We start from the raw sequence: 19,626 nt of genomic DNA on the forward strand, positions 1-19,626 counted from the left end.
GTTGTTTTACTTTGCTTAATTGTGGGATCACGCGCAGTATTTTTGATATGGTAAAACGGAATACATACATACATATATGTTTAAACCTGTTGCAGCTCTACATTGTATGTCTATGTACCTACACAAATTATTAACGATGGGTTTTGGACATTAACAAGCTGATGAGCCAGAAAACAACAGTAGCAACACATGAGACATGTCTTGTTACATACTGTGTGGCTTTACCATCAGTGCAGATATTCAATCTTCACAAACAAAACACACAAAACCAGCCCTATTAGGCTTTTGTAAAAACAGAAGCAGAGAGCCAAAAAGACATTCATTGACTTTAATGGGATGAAGTGATCAACCATATCTAATAGAAATCATTGCCCCTGGCCAAAGCTGCTGTGGAATTGGATTACACATGGAACACAATGCTTTTACGGCTTCTAAGAAAACTGTAATCCAATCAGTTTAGTACAGAGAAGAAACAGATAAACTCCAAATTATAACATTAAAAAGTTTTTGTTTTATGTAGAAATTAACTATTGATATAAAATGGGAGTAAAGTGGACTAAGCCTGGACCAGTGCAGGTGTCAGAGTGGTTGAGCCAGGTATCTTGAATCTACCGTCCCAAGGATGTCTTATCAAACTGAAGAAAGTTCATGTTTTCAGCATATGTGCCACTGAAACGAACAGGTGGTTTAGTAATGAACCAGTGTTGAAACAACTGCTGTGTGTTGCTTTTTGTACTATCGGAGGAAGTCCCAAATAAAACCAATTCTCAAGTGTACATCACATTTGGGAGGACAGTGTTCAATTATGATGGATCACGTGAGGGAGAGAGAGGAAAAGGCGGTTTAAAAAGCTCGCTTTTTAATGTGGTCCATGTTAGAAGGAGGCGAGTCTTGGTTGCTTTAGAATGGGCAGTCTTTCATCACACTCTTCTGGACGTCAGGGGCACAAAGTCATGGAGAGCTGCCTGTAGCTCGAGCACCAACGCCACACGCGAGAGTAACGGTTGGTGATTTTTTGAAATGACAACGTAGACACCTGGCCGTTTTTATACATTTCTTATGCCGTTCAATGGCACATAGGATTTTGCATTTTGACTTATCTTCTTCCACTAATTCATTTGTTATTATGAATGCACAATCACAAGGAGTTCCAGTGATCTGTCGTGCGTAACTGTAATCCTCACAACTTTACGCAAACCTCCAAACCTCTCCAAACCTCACTTAATCTTCCTTTCTCTGCAACCAATGTGCACAGATGTGTGGCCAGTAGTTCCCGGGGACAGCACTGGCCTATTTCATTTTTTAAAGCAAACTCTTGGCGTCCTTCTTGTTCAAACGCAGCGGCTCGAACCAGCAGCTCCACCGCAGGGGGCCAACACGCAGTGTGGGCTTTCCGACGCACTTCTCACCAAGAGAAGATGAATATCCAAGTCGTGCCAGAACACAAGCTCTCTTCAGTAGCTCCGCTTAAGCAATGCAACGTGGAGAAGAAGGAGGTAGAACTCATACTCGTCAAAGACCAGAATGGCGTGCAATACACCAGCTCGTCCATCATGCCCACCACTGGACACCGGTCAGGTCCGCCCGGTTCTCCCGAGGATGACCGAGAAACATGGGGCAAGAAAATAGACTTTCTCCTGTCAGTGATTGGTTTTGCAGTAGACCTGGCCAATGTTTGGAGATTTCCTTACTTGTGCTACAAAAATGGGGGAGGTAAGTGAACAAACTTGTGATTATGGTCAAAGTTCGTATTACTGTTAAAGAGGACATCAAAATCTATTATCTTTTGAGATCAAAAATGTTCTGTAGTGTTTAAACCCGCGTGCCACGTCTTCAGTTTAAATTATGAATCAGAATAGACATTTCACGTGATCATGTTGGGAAATAGTTTCTTTGCGAATTGTCAGTGCGACAGGAGTAAATAACAAACATGTAAACATATAGTATATACGTAAGCAATGGAAAAGCTTTAGTTCTGTCTTTAATAAATTTGTGAATCAGATCAAATGTCTTTAATATAATTATAGCTGTGCATTTTGATACTATGCAAAGGTAAAGTGATATGACTTTAGAGTAAGACAAGTGGCCACAGCATTTCACTGTACTCATACTGTACATTATTGCACTGCTCTGTTTGTGTACCTGACATCAGTGACCCCCGGTTGTACTCATGACCTTTCACCTCGTCTGACTGACTAACAAAGTTATAACTTCCTTGTCTTTCAGGTGCCTTCTTGATCCCTTATGTCCTATTTTTGTTCATTGCGGGAATGCCATTGTTCTATATGGAGCTAGCCCTGGGCCAGTTCAACAGAGAAGGGGCAGCCACAGTTTGGAAGATTTGTCCTGTTTTCAAAGGTGATTTGGACACACAGACTCTCACATGCACCCACCTGCTCACCGCGCACATAACAGACCATCCACCCACCCCCCCACCCCTTTCACTCATCTCTGACAACCTCTCATTTGCTGTTAATCTCTCTTGGGCCCTGGCTTTTCATTTTATCCCACAGTTCTGTTTTTTTGTTTTTTTTTCCCCCCTCAAGGTGTCACTTAAAACTAATCTCTCTGTCACAGCAAGCCCCATGTTTCACCTCTGGCTTTTTCTGCTTCCCTTCTCTTGTTCTTGAACTCCTCACCCCCGTTCATGTTTTATTGTAAATGTCAAATCAATATCAATTCAACAAGAGCACTGTTTGTGTTCATTAGAAGTTGAATCAATCCATCTGAGACATGTATCTGAATGAGCTTGATCATGAAAAAGGTCAAATTATATACAGTTACATTAGAGGTTTTTTGCGTTCAGTTTAGGAACTTTGTAAGTGGAATGCCAAAAGTGCTGAAACGGGAGGGGATACTGTTTTTATTGGCTGCAGTGGTCAGAATGGGTTTGTTTTTGTGCAGAGACAGATGAGAGTTTGATGTTTTATGACTTTTGGTTTTGTTAAAAAAAAATAAAAATAAAATATTGTCTTCCAAATTTAGCAAAAATATTTCCTTAACTTAGCAGAGAAATATAATGAAACATTGTACTGACAACAACTAGGAGCGTAAGACTTAAGTACTTTAGTCAATTAATCGGTCGATGGTGTTTTAGTTGACCAACATTTTAATTTGTCAACTTTATTTGAATTATGAAGGATTCATGGGCATGGCAGCAGAAAGTAGAGGGGATGGAGGGAGAGAGTTGGAGTTTTTAAAGTTAATTGAGTGTTAAACTCCTTTCTTATCTATGAAGACATAGTTTACTGATATTTCTCTGTAATAAATTGTTCTTATTTTGTCTTGTAAGGACAGTCTGGGTCAGATCATACAGAAAATGAATTGCTTTGAGAGCTCACGCTACGCCCACTTTATTCGACTAATTGATGCACAGATCATGTCTTTATTCAACCAAAAATTGATTTAGTCGTCTTTATCCCTACTTGTAACCCTAATATCTGGTATTGTGCCCATCAGGTGTGGGATACACCGTGATCCTCATAGCCCTGTATGTGGGCTTCTACTACAATGTCATCATCGCCTGGTCACTGCACTACCTGTTCTCCTCCATGACAAGGGAACTGCCCTGGCTCAGGTGCGGCAACAGCTGGAACAGTCCCAACTGCACTGACCCCCAGGCCATCAATGGCTCTGTCCTCGGCAACGGGACGTCCTACGCCAAGTATAAGATCACCCCAGCAGCAGAGTACTATGAGTGAGTTTTCATTTATTCTCAGATTTCTAAAGCCATAAAGTAACGAGCAATATGTAATCCAGGCACTCTTGAAGAGGGCTCATTTTACTTCTGTGGGGTATATACATATTTAGATAACCATGTTAACTTGTATTGTTTTGAAAATGCTATATTTGCTGAAAACAACATATTAACATGTTTTATAAGTTTCACTTTGGTTTTTGATGCTCCACTCTCTTTGCTCTCCATGTTAAGTCACTCACTCTTCAGAGCGCTATTACAACTCAATCAGCATGTATCCCGCTAATGAAACTACTGCACATTGCATTAGGTTTGTCAAGTTGTTGTGTAGTTTTGACTCATGTCTTTGTATATTTATGGAGAATTGTTGTGAGTGAGCATGAGTGATGTAGACCGGTGGACTGAGCATTGCACAGAATCTTACAGCTGACCGCAAGGAGAGTTCGAATAGGGCGTGAGAGAGAGGGGGCTAAAATACTCAAACATGCATGAATAACAAATGAAACCTTTTCAGGCATGTTTTTGATGCATGGTAGAAAGCAAGATTTTGTTTAATACCCCGTCTTTAAACACCACAACACTGCTCTCTTTTGGCAGTGTATGTCCTGACGCATGTCGTAGATCCAACAAGATTATGGATGTAGTTGTGCGATTGTATGATAGGTGCTGGTGCAGTGAGGCTATAGGTGCAGAATGGCACCAATAGGCTTGCTCTTTGAGTAAGCTGAGGTACAAATAAGTCAAAACGTTTTGTGTTGTACAAGTTTACGATCATTGATTTAATTTAGATAACACCTTTTATGCATCAATTACATTTTTTTTTTATGCAGACTTTGTAGACCACAAAGACCGCTTGTATTCATGATTTGCAAATGTGGTTCCTTGATCCCTATAATTGTCTATGATGGCCAAGTTATTTTTGTGGAAAATCCAGCTTCAAAAATAGTCGCTCATTTTTGGTATTCCTATCTAAACGGTGAAATATGCAAGTGTTCCTGGAATGATTCTCTGTTGAAAAGTGTAAACCCCAGACACTGTAAATTGAAGACTCCTAAAATTTTCCACGCTTCACTGTTTGTCTTGTGAAAGGTGTGTACATAAAAAGTTCAAATGCACTCTTTGAAGTATGCAGGAAAAACAGTCCATCTGTGTATGCTTCAAAGACAGCTCGCTCTTCCCGGCCTCTGTGTGCATTGGTGGTGCAGCCCAGAGGAAGTCTGTTAGAGTGACCAGGGACAATACCTGGGAAATGTGCCACTGAGGAAGCAATATGATGACAGTGTCTCTGTCTCTCAAATAATATTAAGCTTCTTTGATTTCCTTTTACTCCTCCAAATCATTCAATCCATAAGTTTTAGTTTTTCACTTTGAAATCAGACTGGAACCAATCTAAAGCCTGATATACAGGTCTTAGGAGTTGATATTGGTCTAATTCCAAGTGGACTTATCTGAGATGGACAGTGTAACAATGGGGCCCTTCTAGACAGAATCTGGTAAGGGGTGAGCCTCTGTTGGGGGCAGTAAATCCTTCTCAAGCAGTGAAGCAATGCCAAGGCACAGCATGAACCTACTGAATCAACAGTGTCTGGCTGCACCTCTTTCACTGACATGCCCAAGATGTAATGTACAACTACAGTAAATGTGTGCTTTATGACAGCTAATCTTCCAAAGTACAAACGTTTGCATGATGTGACTATTCATCCATCACTCTTTGCCATCACTGCATTACGTCATTCAGTAACAGTCCTAAGCTGGTGCAGGATAAATCATATTAAGTTTTGGGCTTAAGACATCTCATTCATTCATATTCAAATACATGAATGATATGTTAGAGAGGCAGGAGCAGGTTTAATATAAAGTGGGCAGGCCTTCAGCTTAATGCTTTGTAAAAGACACATTTCTGACCATTTTAAAGTGTATTATTTGGCAGCATCAAGTATCGCAGTGGAGATGTTTGAACAGTTGGCACTAGTGCCACTGTAGATCACAGGTTAAAATGGCAGAGTTAGACAAAAATGGGAAAATAATAATGAATGAATAACGAAATGAATGATTACATCTGGGTTCATTATTTGTCTTATTATATTTTCTATTTTGATAATTGTATTTATTTATTGCATTTATGTGCATTTGTTCATTTAGGTTTATCGTGTAGGTCTGGTATATGAATATCATTTCTCTCTTCTCCCTATTCTCTCTGTATTTGCCAAAAAAAGGCTACAGTTTGACCAGCACTTAATATTGTGACCCCCATTACCTCATATTCTTGTAATGGTTTATACAACTTGACATTATGTGAATAAAACAATAGTATTATGATTCAAATCATGGAACAATATGTGTCAGATATTGAGGTGGGGAAAAGACTGGGAGAAAAAACAGATCTGCCAAAGAAGTAGATGATGTGGGCATATTGCTGTAATTGTCTTAACACCAGGCTTCAGGATGTAAAAGTAATCTCAAACCTGGTCTTTAGCTTTGCACATCGCATGATTAAAGGAACAGAAATAATAATATGATTATTGCCCTGGAACTGGAAGTCAGCCACAAGAGGTCACAAGCCACTGTACTCTTTGTGCTTGTGCCAAACCTAAATAAACACGGAGGTTTGGGTCAGTGAAGGCACCCGGCATTAAACATATTCTTTTACAAATCTTTGCACGCAAGGGGCAAGGTTTAAAGTGGAAAACCCTAATGGGAAAAAAACAAGTCCATAGTGGCAGAGAGAATTTGGCATGACAAGCAATGTAACATTTTTTAAGTTATCGTTCCCATAAGGATATGTTTTAAATTATCCTCTCTGCTGTTCACCCCATTCTTTAATGCCACTGACCTAGGTACCCTGGGTAAGCAGTTGGGTAAGCAGCTTGAGAAGCAGGGCGCACAGTACTTTGCCACAATCCACCACTATACTCAGCATCTTCATTTAAAACAGCATCATTAGAGAAGCATGTGCACTTCATCAGCTCTGACCAACAGGCCACAGCTAATGACCTTTCATGGTTTGATGGGTTTACTTTGCTCCTGGAACAAATAAAGTGTGTTGAAAGAGAACTGTTTCTGATTTTATGGATTGGAGGATTACACACACTGGCCTTGGCTTAACCACAGGAGTATCAGTTAGACAGCTATGATGTATAGTCAGGGAAATGCATTATGTGAAAAGCGAAATGTTTTATTAGAAAGCCGTTCTTCATCAGTACAGACTAAGTACTGGCTTATGATTCTCATAGCTCATTTTTTATCTATTTTGAAGACATCCGTTTGTCTCATTTGCAAATTACCTAACATACACTGTCATTCGCATCAGGGATTCCACTTAAGCTCTAAGTAGACTTAATAAAATGTGCACATTTATACCAAATCTAATTACACACAGACTTGAGGAAATTGCATTTAGTTTTAGCAGACAATCCCCATGGTTCTTTAAGTAAAGCTTTTAAAATGGAGTGGAGACAACAATCAATTAAAATATTTGGCTATTACTGATAACTTCATATACTCGTAATTATTTCTTTATTTGCTTTTTACAGCTAGTTTGGGGTAAAATATTTTATGCAGTACGCACACAACACCATTCCACCTTTGAGTACACAAAGGACAACTAATGGCAACAGTGAGTTTCAGGAAAGTGGCGTATAGGCAGCTTGCTGAGTGATGATAAGAGTAAATGTGTTTAGAGTAACAGGACCAAAGGGACAGGGATTGATGTTACAGCACGCACTTACTTATCAACTTTATCAAATGAACAAGGGGACCTAGGGGCATTACAACGCTAATTCTAGATGTCCAGACTCTAAATTTCCCTTACCAAACAAATTGTATCCTCTTGTCACTATCTGCTTCCCAAAAGACCTAATGTCTTTGAATGTATTATCAGATGAGATACAAGAGAAGAGAGGCTGCATCAGACACTTGTGTACTTTAGGGTACATGTTAGCGTGTTGAGCTGGAGCGTTCCGTGATTTCATCTGTTGTGTAAGGAGGATTCACTGTATCAGACCAACGTCACTGTTTACGAACCATACATCACTGTACATGCCAGTGTAAACCCCCCTTAAAAAGGCACTCGGGGGAGAAAGAGCACTTAAGGGAATAGTGTTGCTCTGGAAAAATGAAAGACCAAATTAAAAAATAATATATTTACAAGAAATGAGCACCTACTTTAGGAGACATAGTATGATACATGTACATTGTCAGTCACAGACCTCACATGGTGTGGGCCTGTCTCACCGGACCATCCATGGCATAAACACTGTCTGCCACAAACCAGCCACACGTCAGAGATTTGTGTCTACTGCCAGGAATAACAAGTGTAAGTGCATTCCAATATGTCACTGGAACTGCAGCTACTGTGTTTGCAGTATTCCACCCATGTGTAAAGACCCACGCGGCTTTCCATGAATATGTAGAAAAAAAATTATGCATCATTGATAAATCTGTGTTTATTTGAAGACATGCTTGTAGTTGTTACAAATGGAATAACCACATACTTTTATATTTAACTATGACAGTGTGTTACTATTAAAGATCTGTGTAAAATGTGTGTTTTGTTTTTTTTTGGAAATAATTATTTTTCAGAATCCATTTTCTGTATCATTGATACATTTGAAAACATAACGTGGAAGAAGACCAACACAATGTTCACTATGTTGGACCTTGAGCACATTATAGGCCTCTAAAGTGAGAATTGGATGTGCTGTTTTTGTCCTGTGAGCCCTGGGAGGTGGATGATACTCCCTTGTATCAAAAGGCTGAACTCTTGTTGTTGCTAGTGTTCCTGCAGACAATTGCATTTACAATTGTCCAGTCTGAGTCTGACCAGAGCTGGGGCTGGGTCCCTGGGTCACAGTTACATCCAAACCTATATAACTGAGAATACAATGTGCCAATAGCACAATGTATCCATAATCAGATCAGATGAGCAAGTCACCTCTGCTGGGTCCTCTACATGTAGAGGAGCAGCAGCTATACACCAAGCTCTCTTTGGGTAACAGTGCTCCTGTGGTACTTTTTCTTTTTGGTCATGAAAAGCATGGGTCATGACAATAGACCACATGGTCATTGATTAGTCATTGAATGAGTCATTGATTAGTAAATTCAAAGTCTTTTTAGCTCCCTCATCAAGTCTTTACTAAGTTCTAAGCTAAATGTGCAAGGAGTTTGATATATATATATATATATATATATATATATATATATATATATATATATATATATATATATATATATATATATATATATATATATATATATATATATATATATATATATATATATATATATATATATATATATATATAAAAAAGAAAGCATGAATGATAACTCTAATTCTGATCAAATGCTTTGATCCATGACTCTTTGGTTTAACATTTAGATTTCAAATTAAAGGATAGATATTTGTGGGTAACAGTCAACAATATGATCAGGGAATGATTTAGTGTTTTCCTCCTGTGCAGACGGGGGGTGTTGCACCTCCACGAGAGCAGAGGGATCGATGACCTGGGCATGCCACGATGGGATCTGACTTTATGTCTGATTTCAGTGCTTTTCATTCTGTTCTTCAGTCTGTGGAAAGGTGTCAAGTCATCAGGGAAGGTATGGCCTTCTAAAATCTCTTCCCCCACAAACTTACTGAGAAAAGTGAATTGTGAAAAGTGAACAATTCTATTGTTAAACTAGTTGTCATGCAAACATCTTTTGTAGTTACTGTTTACTTTTTCTTTTCCTTCTTTCAGGTGGTATACATTACTGCCACTATGCCCTATGTGGTGCTGTTTGTGCTGCTGATCCGTGGGGTCACTCTACCAGGCTCTATGGATGGAATAAGAGCCTATCTCCACATTGACTTTAAAAGACTCAACAATTTAGAGGTTAGTAGTGGTACTGCGCTAACATTCAAAGTAGTTTTCTTGGTAAGGGAGACATTTCCTACTGCCACTTTGTAATGTTTATGTCGGCAAAGCTTTCCACATGCCTGGTGACTGATTCATGGGGTGGAGAAAACATACTGAATTCACGAACTGTTCTGTGTATACATTTCACTGATATAATCTTGACTCAAAGTGTACCATGTATTTGTCAGGGTGAGGAAAAGTTTACCCCGTTGAACATGTACGGGCAGTTATGTAAATACTAATTTAACCTTTAAGCAGTGCATGCAAATTGAGTCCTCACAGATGAGTAATAACAGAAGCTACTTATACCAGTGTCAGAAACATTCTTCTGTAATGAAGAATTGTTCTGATTATATTTGCATATTTCAAAAACAAGTATTTACTTGAATGAATAGTTGAGTTTAAATTAGCATGCATCTTTCGCTACACAGCGGAGATTTGTAATCACTGACAGCCAGTCAGTACTTTTTATTATATTTTTTACATTTTATCTAGGTATGGATAGACGCTGCTACCCAGATCTTCTACTCGTTAGGAGCAGGATTTGGTGTTCTCATTGCATTTGCCAGTTACAACAAATTTGACAACAACTGCTACAGGTGAGACAATGATAAAAAGGTATAATACGCTTACTAATCCAAAAGCAAATATCTATTCATACCATAGTGTGCAGCCATACAATACCAACTGAAAACACGGGAAAAGTCATGGCCAAAGGCAGTGTTGACTGTTTGGTGCTGCTCTGCCTCACAGAAAGCACACATTGAATTGAGGCCGGCTTATCTTTTTTCCACATAATTGGTTGCAGTGCCTCAGTTATAAGAAAATGCTGTCGGCAAAACATCAGTCAAGTCAATTATTTATTTTAATACATTATACCCCACAGACAAAACATATTTTGCTGCAGCTAAAGTTTATAAATTCTGAATTCTTTTGCCAGTACAATGGTTTGGCTGATTGGTTTCTCAAATGCTATGGTCTTGTCCAATTTGTCTGCTTTCCTTTCATGATATCAGCTTCATAGTTTGAAACCTAACAATAACAACACAGTATACACGCACACGCACACACACACACACACACACACCCCCCCCCACACACACACACACACATATATACATATATATATATTAATATTCTCACTTTCAAATATTTGATTACTGTTTCTTAATGTTTCATTGCATTGTTTTCAGGGATGCCCTTCTGACTAGCACTGTGAACTGCGTTACCAGTTTCTTCTCTGGATTTGCTATTTTCTCAGTACTGGGCTACATGGCTCACAAACACGGGGTGAAAATAGAAGATGTAGCTACTGAGGGTAAGAAAGTCTATACATTGAACAGCAGTAATTCTCTTTTGAAGATGTTTTTCTTCTATGAATGTTTTTTTTTTTTTGTTTGTTCCAGGGGCGGGCTTGGTATTCATCATCTACCCAGAAGCCATATCCACACTGCCTGGCTCCACGTTTTGGGCCATAGTCTTCTTCATCATGTTGTTGACTCTGGGCCTTGACAGTGCTGTAAGTTCACATGAGCTGTAAATGATGAGGCAACAATCACCTCACATGTCTAATTTTGCTAGTGTTGTGTCTGCGTTTATTTTCTAGATGGGAGGCATGGAGGCCGTCATCACAGGTCTGACCGATGACTTTAAGATTCTCAAGAGGAATAGGAAGGCATTCACCTTTGCAACAGCCTTTGGGACCTTTCTTATTGCTCTGTGCTGTATAACAAATGTCAGTAATAACTTTTATTTCACTCTTTTCACACCTACGTTTAACTTTTTGAGGTTGATGCCTCTACCTCAAGTTTTATTTAATAATATGATGTATATGGTCAAACATGCTTTTTAGGGCTCTGTTTCAGATAAAAGCATGTCCTTTATTGAATAACTTAAGTAAATACTGCTAAAATGCTGCTATATTTCAGGTAATAGAAACTTGTGTACAAAGCAGCAAACTGATATCTCATGATACTGGGAGCAAAATGTGTCAAAACAAAAGGTTTTCTTAAAGAAACATTCAAATAGCAGTCTAACTATGAACTTTATGATCTATTAAAATTAGATTATTAACTATATATTAATTCAATTGGTTATAAAGGAAATTACAGTGCATAAGGTTACAATGCATAAGGTTAACTAATAAATCATTATTTAAACCAATATTACTCTTGCCAATGCCTTAGCCAGCAATGATGGGTTCATGGTAGTAGTATACAAACTCGATTCAAATATCATCAAACATAAAAAAGTATAGTACATATACAACAGTGTGACAGCAGCCCTACTGGGCAAATCACTGCTGTGCTTATGCAAGTAGGTTCCTAGAAAGTTTTTATCTAGAAAGGTTTTTTCATACTATTAGAATTAGAGAACATGGCTTTGCTTTTCACCAGTTTACCAATTCAGCACGTTAAAATGTTGTATGCATCATTTACTGTATATGAGCTGTTGAATAATTATTTCCAAATACATGTTCTATATAGTAGTATAAATATAAGTTTGCTTAATAAATAGTTATTCTTCACTGCTAGATCTACGAGACAATTGTCACTTCAGCCTTTTTTCTTGCATTGTCGATTGTCTCTTCAGTGTTTTTTTCTTGCATTGTTTGAATAACATTCTCTTCACGTATCACACTGTAGCAGAGACTAGAGATTAGCACAGCACTAACACTGAATATGTCTGTCTCCCTGGTGCAGGGTGGAATCTATGTGTTGACTCTTCTAGATAAGTATGCAGCTGGGACTTCCATACTGTTCGGTGTGCTGATTGAGGCTATTGGAGTGTCATGGTTTTATGGTAAGAAACTCACAATCACACTCACAATACAAAACAGAAGAGGGAGCACATTTGTTATAGACAGAGGATAATCTTTACAGACATCACCATGGTACTTTTGATACAATCACTAAGCAAATAGATCATGCAGTGTCCTGGGGTGTAGCCAGTCATTGTTTTACTATATCTTCCCGTGGGAATGTATACAACAAAATGTATTGTCCCGAACATGTGTGATGTAACATTTGTTCTGTATCTGCCTACAGGTGTGGACCGCTTCAGTGATGATATTGAGCAAATGATGGGCTTTAGGCCAGGCCTGTACTGGAGGCTATGCTGGAAGTATGTTAGCCCAGCTTTCCTGCTGGTGAGAGAAACACAATACAGCTCAATAGTTTATGAATTTCCAAAATATGCAATATTTTCTTAAAGCATGTGTAAGTAGACTACTGGGACTTTATGATATACATAATGCCCCATCATATTTTATTGGATATAATCCATCTATACATTTAATATAGGGTCTAATAAAATTATATAGTTACTTATTTATTTTATTACTTCAAATACTTGTTATCCACATGCTATTCAAAAGAATGCAAAATAATATGAAAGTCCTTGCAAGTGACACCCTTAAAATAAAAATAAAATTATTTGAAATATGAAAAATGTCATTACACTCTCAAAATGTAAATTACTGACATCCACTGGTACTTCTATGAACTTACAAAGTACACTTATAGCATTTTAGCACCTCAAACGAGTTTCTGTGTGGTCTGAAGGGGGGGCAGTCCACGTGCATTAGCGGAAGAGCATAGCTGTGTCAACTGTTGTCCAGCGGAGGGTGGAGAGATCACGTGCTTCCTGTCATTCACAGGGCTGTCTGTGCCATCATCCAAATTGTGCAAATTAACAGCTGTAGTCAGGGATAATTGTCCATGAGACAAAAAGAACAAACCATTATAAGTGAACATAGTGCCAACGTTTGTTTTGGTATGTAAATGGACCCTGACAAGCTTTTGTGTCTCAGAAGAAAGTAGTGTGCTTGTCCGACATATGACCTTTGAATTAGCAATATCACACAATCTAACTGCAAACAGTGTACACTGTGGAAAATAGGCAAGGCAAGTTTATTCGTATAGCACAATTCATACACAAAGTAATTCAAAGTGAAAGAAAATAAGAAAGAGAATAAAATCACAGAAATCAAAACATAAATAATCACAAATAATCATCATAAAATTTACATTAAAACAGAAGAGTGCAGAATAAAAACCTTTCAGTCATATGCACAGCTAAACAGAACTGTTTGAGCTTGGGTTTAAACATTGTCAAAGTAGAGGCCTCTTCGGGAATCTTCAGAAATATTGTTGGTTTTAGCTGCATAAAACTGAAACACTGATTCTCCATGTTTAGTCCTGACTCTGGGCACCAGTAGAAGGCTGGTCCCTGAAGTCCTCAGAGTGTGAGATGGTTCATATGATATTAACATGTCAGAGATGTACTTTGGGCCTAAGCCATGGAGAGACCTCTACACAAGCAGATCTGCTTTAAAGTCTATTCTCTGAGCTACAGGAGCCAGTGCAGAGACCTGAGCACAAGACACATGTGCTCATACTTCCTGGTTCTAGTCAGGACCCGAGCAGCAGTGTTCTGGAAGTACTGCAGCTGTCTTAATGCTCGTTTGGAGAAGCCAGTGAGCAGGACGTTACAGTAGTGTAACCTACTTGAAACAAATGCATGGATAAGTCTCTCTAAGTCTGGCTTTGACAATGTACCTTTGATTTTTGTAATGGTTTTTAGATGGTAAAAAGCTGCAGATGTTATTGATTTGATGTGGCTGTTAAAGTTCAAGTCTGAGTCCATTATTACCCCGAGATTTCTAGCCTGATTTGAAGGTTTTAGAGAGAGAGACTGGAGGTGGCTGCTAACACTTTCTCTATGTTTCTGTGGGCCAAACACGATGACTTCAGTCTTGTCTGAGTTTAGCTGGAGAACATTTGTTTTGCATCCACTCACTTAGGCACTTAGTTATGTTTTTATGTAAATACAATGAAAATTACTGTTAGTAGTAATAGCAGTACACATCTATTGTGTAATGATTGTCCTATTTAATGGTACTGTATGAGCCATTTCTGGTGGGGCTCTGCTACCTGCATATCCTGGAGATGTTATTGTTTTGCCTAGTATATTCCACAGTATGACATTAAACATATCTCTATGACATTAAACACATCTCGATCTATACCATGGTCACAAGCGGTTGACGCAACCAACAGTACAAATTAAACTGAACAAATGTCAGATAGATAATTGTAATATCATATGGTGGATCATTCTGGTAAAAGCAATAACAGCTCCATGGAGACAAGCAGCTGCCAGATCCACCAGACAAAATTACATAGTACACCTTTAAGTAGTATATGTACGGCTAAAAACTACAGATTTTGAATACTACTTTTTAGTCTGCGTGGCGACTGTCGCCCTTGGTCCTTTCAGCCCTTTGGCATTTGTTACATGTCAGGCAAAGTTCTGTAGAATGGCCTTTTACATGGACCTGCAGTGGCTCCAGGCATAAAGGCCAACTGCGAGTTGTGTCGGGAACAGGTGGATCGGGTTAGAGTCTGAGTGAATTGTTTGATTTGAGTGTATATATATCCTCCGGCAAAAGCACTTGATGAATAATGTTTTTGATGAGGTTTGTAATTCAGAGCATGTGTTCTGCCATTGGCCGGACTTTCTATGTATCTGTTTGTCTCTCTCAGTTATTTGCTTTTCTTAAAAAACTGTCATTTTTGTCTTTCCTTGAGCTGAACACATATTTACACAGACCATATTTCATTTCTTCTCCACAGTTTGTTGTTATAGCCAGCACCCTTACAGCAACAAGCCTCAAGTATGACGAGTATGTCTTCCCTCACTGGTCTAACATCATGGGCTGGGGCATCGCCATGTCGTCCATGCTTTTTGTTCCTGTTTACGCCTTTTATAAATTCTGTACTGTACCAGGAAGTTTCAAAGAGGTCAGTATCAAAATGTGTGGAAAAAGGAAATTGCTGTCATTTAGGTGCTAAAGGGTCTACTTAGTCCTGTTCATGTGCAATATGACTACAACAGGATCTCACACACTCCACATAAGTCATTGCGTAACCATTCCTAGATGTTGCGATATGAGACACACTACTGTGCTGTTTTTTCCAACTTGAAGGAAAAAAAAACATAATTCATAACTACCATTCATCACTGTACATTCTTGTTTAAGCTGAGGACACAAGTGCAGGGGGAGCAGAGTGATTGCATCAAACCAATGAGGATTTATTGACCCTCATCATCAAAGCATTTTACAGCTATTTGAATCTGCCATCAGTAAAGTCCTGCCGGCTTTACTCCTGTGTACACAGAACCTTTCCTGTTGTGTAAAGGATTTCTCATCCATCACAGTTCCTGGAGAACACTAGCAAAACCAAGAACTGGCCATCCGTAGTCAATTATTTATTAAATTTATAGGAAAAAATTAGAACTTTTTTTTTTCTTGTGTTAGTTAAACATTTTTCGAGTGCACCTTGTCTCACACCAAACCAGAAGAACTTTCACTTCCTGTTGCTTTGCTCACTGTATTTCTGATCTGTACCTGAACCGTATTTTGACATAGTGATTGTATATTAGAAAAAAGGGTTAACAGAGCGAACAGATTTTCCCCTGCAATGTCCAAGTATGACTTATCTTTCAGTCTACACATGATTCTTTGCATGCATGTTTTTAAATTTAGTAGCAAGATTTAATCAGTAACAGTTAGGGATAGGAGGAGACGCAATTCCCACAACACATGAAACATGAAATTGGATCCACAAGAACAAAACGAGATAAGACTTTGACATCAATTATAACAAATACATTTTGGAGTCCAGTTTACTAGTTTGCCCCCACAATTGTTGATTTATTTCATTTGGTATATTTTCTGTCTGCTTTTTTGGACTACGGCTCCGCAAAAACCTCACCAGTGTTATCCCTTCTTTTTCTCTAAGTCAGTTGTAAACACATTTTGTGGCATGAGGTTTTGTCCCATCAATATTACCAGTGTTGTTGTTTTTTTTACCTCACTTACTGCTTCAACGTACACACTCATAGCATCGTGTAGATTAATTTGTGTTATTATGCTAATGGTATTAATCCAGCTGCAGAATGTGCCAGACAAATGCACAAGATTCTACCATCAGTATTGAACTCAAGGAACTCAAAAGCGTGTTTACTGTGATCATCCCTAAAGCGAAACAAACTAAATACTGAAATCTTGCTTTGTTTCTTGTAGCGAATAGCCTACTGCATCACACCAGAACAAGACCATCACAAGGTCGCAGAGGGTGACGTACGCCAGTTTAGAGTAAGTATCTGTCTTATTTTTATCATTAAATAAATAACAACGTTTGAATAACTGTGATTCCTTTTTCTTCCTTTAGCTGAAACACTGGTTAGCCATCTAAAAATCCTGGTGTACCACAAGGCTTAGGACCCCCTCTCCCCCATGCTGCCCGAGGTTGTACAAGTACTATAATACTTAAACACTAATTATACTACATCATGCGTACTCATTCTAACTCTTACACAAAGCACACAAATGGGGCAGCACATAGAGATGGATATGTTTTGATTGTATCTGTGGACATAATTTTGTGTAGGTTTTATACACACTTTTAAACTCAAGTATTTTTATTTTTTATTATTATCTAGGGTGAGGGTGCACATACTTATATTTACATAATGTTTTGGAAGTTGTATTATTTATTTATTATGCTACCGTGTATTATGCTGTTCTCGTTCTCGCCTCTATTGGCAGAATTTCTCATCTGTGTTAGTGCCTTATCAACCAAGACACTTCATATTTTACTGTACAAAAGGAGAGACAGTTTAAAGTGTTGACTCAGGAACCCACTAAATTCAGTGTGTAGACTGTTATCTGTTGCTTTTCACTGGAGCGTATAGCAGACGGCTGAGGAAAAAATGCGCCATGTTTACCTGGGTATGTTTCTGGTTGGAACAAGACAATGGTCACGTACGATTTCAGGATATTTTGTTTTTCAAGATATTCTTGCGTGTGATGCTGGATACACTACAGTAACAGTGGTATTATGTATCAAAATAACATCAACATTGAAATGTTCTAGTTCTAACAGAAACATACTGTACCAAGTTTAGCTGGCAGCCATCCTCTTGAGTTTGTTTTGAGCCTGTCCATGTCATTCAGATTTTAAAACAAGGGGTCAAGGCCGGAGGAAGAGGAAAAGGTCTAGTCTGCCACAGTATGTTAAAAGGGAATTACATTTACAAGCTTTAAAATAACCAAGGAGGGCTTCTTTTCTGGAAACTAATCTAGATTAGAGTTAACATTATTAGCTCTTTTGGCAATCGCCAATAAATGACTGTTGCTACTGTTGTGAACTGATTTTAGCCTTTAATGTTTGTGTGGAAGAATGTGTGTATTCTGTCTAGTCTATGGAGAACATTGTAAAAGTCAAATATTGTCTTTATGTTATCAATGTCCCAAGTCCTGGTATGTGAGAGAAGGTTTTCTTTTCTTTTCTTTTTTTTTTACAAAATGTATTTATTGTAAAAAGATAAATTTAAAACCCCTATTTGAAGGAAATAAGCCAGAGAAGTAAACTAATATATGTGGACTATATGAAAATCTATAAATATATTCTTTTGTTATATCTAAACATATAGGCTATTTATCAAATTGTTTATATCAAGACGTGAATGTAAAGTATTTTAGGCATAGCTGTTTATTGTTATCACATAGTGTTTGATGTATAAGAAGTATAAGATTCTCCTGTGTAACTCCTGGCTCTTTCAGCAATTAAGAACTGTGACCAATTACCACTTGGCTTTCCTGGACTATGTTTACAGACAATATTGTGTACCATACCCATGTGACGTCCAGAGTGAGTGACACCTACAGTATCTATGGAGAAGTATGACATATTTACAAATATAAAAATAAAGAATTCCTCTAATGTTATTGTATTAATGTATTATTCTATATTTTTAAATGGTGATATTTAGTATATGTGTGATAGAGCGTTTGTGGCTCAGCAATGGCAGTCGTTGAATATATGAGCAAGATCTTCACCCTGTATACGTGTAGTTGAAGAGGCCATTCACACTGACTGGTCATTAGCGTGGATTGCCAGTCATGTTTCTATATATCAGCCCCAAGGCAGCTGAGGCTACAGCAGCTTATCACCCCAGAGTGTGGGGACTTAACGATGCCATGTGTAGTGCCTTGGGTGCATTATCATTTTGTATCATGGCTTATGTGGGTTTCTGCTAAATATAATATAACTAACTAAGGAATACACATGGGAACAAGGATTTTTGTGGTGACCATGGGAGATTCTTTAAAGAACCACAAGATTACTCTTGAATTTAATTAAAGCCTATTATGTTATTACAAAATCCCCTGCTGTGCATAATGCTGAAGAAATGTTTGTGTCTGGCCCTCGCTAACTGATCTCTTCAGTGTTTTTTCAGAGCTCTGTCCCTAATGCAACAACAAAGGTCAAAACCACAACTTGGTATCAAATTTGTTTAGACAATAAAAGTCAAGTGAGATCACCGCAGACTGCTTTGTAATTGTAAACTAAATCGACTCCTTGTTAATGTGCCTTTAAAGAATCATTCAAACCTAATTTCAAGAGCACAGTCCATGTGGGCGAGCTAAAGGTGAGATGTGTGAAGTCTGGTAAGCTTACATAAATGATGTTATTGGTCATAAATAGTTAAATACCTTCAAAACGAACTGGTCCAGTTAAACATATATTAGAGATTTAACTCAGTGAGATGATAGCCCACTGCAAAGGCCAACTATGATGCATCTTTCTGTACATGAATAAAACTTTACATACTTTAAGTAGTCCTTCATGGATGCAGTGTCTAAAGAGCACCTTTGTAACTGTTTGACACTTTTCAATTCCCACGGGTACAACATGCATGATTCATGCATTTCCTGTTTACACCCTGAGCCACCTTTACCAGTCAATGGGTTTTTATGAAAACTCTGACTCCCAGGAATTTGTGGCACTGACTCTGTTGTGGTCCTCACATATGCTATTAATGCTGCCATGATAAACTGCAGCCTTCTCTTGGACTCACTGTCATAACAGACATCAGAGCTGCGTACAGTCACAGTTGGATTAAACACAGAATAACCTTATTTTGTATTTTGTAACCTCAATTCTAAATCTGAACCAGATT

The 19,626-nt window shown here is 38.2% G+C and overlaps 1 protein-coding gene across 1 annotated transcript; it reads left to right on the top strand.

The window, feature by feature from the left end:
- The first annotated feature begins 873 nt into the window (after positions 1-873).
- Positions 874-18,390, top strand: slc6a2 (solute carrier family 6 member 2). The gene is made up of 14 exons (XM_033991716.2): positions 874-1,713; positions 2,227-2,358; positions 3,460-3,697; positions 9,157-9,295; positions 9,436-9,570; positions 10,090-10,193; positions 10,788-10,912; positions 11,001-11,113; positions 11,201-11,329; positions 12,297-12,396; positions 12,642-12,742; positions 15,231-15,398; positions 16,685-16,756; positions 16,833-18,390. The coding sequence occupies exons 1-14, from the start codon at positions 1,419-1,421 to the stop codon at positions 16,854-16,856; spliced, it is 1,875 nt and encodes a 624-aa protein (XP_033847607.1). The 5' UTR covers positions 874-1,418; the 3' UTR covers positions 16,857-18,390.
- Positions 18,391-19,626: the final 1,236 nt, after the last annotated feature.

This window comes from Periophthalmus magnuspinnatus, chromosome 3 (genome assembly GCF_009829125.3).
Source record: "Periophthalmus magnuspinnatus isolate fPerMag1 chromosome 3, fPerMag1.2.pri, whole genome shotgun sequence".
NCBI classification, from domain to species: domain Eukaryota; kingdom Metazoa; phylum Chordata; class Actinopteri; order Gobiiformes; family Gobiidae; genus Periophthalmus; species Periophthalmus magnuspinnatus.

Excerpts from the sequence above, each read along its gene's own strand:
- slc6a2 (XM_033991716.2), top strand. The coding sequence starts at position 1,419 with ATGAATATCCAAGTCGTGCCAGAACACAAGCTCTCTTCAGTAGCTCCG. Across the intron at positions 11,330-12,296 it reads CTCTGTGCTGTATAACAAAT|GGTGGAATCTATGTGTTGAC; the intron begins GTCAGTAATAAC and ends TCCCTGGTGCAG. Across the intron at positions 15,399-16,684 it reads TACCAGGAAGTTTCAAAGAG|CGAATAGCCTACTGCATCAC; the intron begins GTCAGTATCAAA and ends TGTTTCTTGTAG.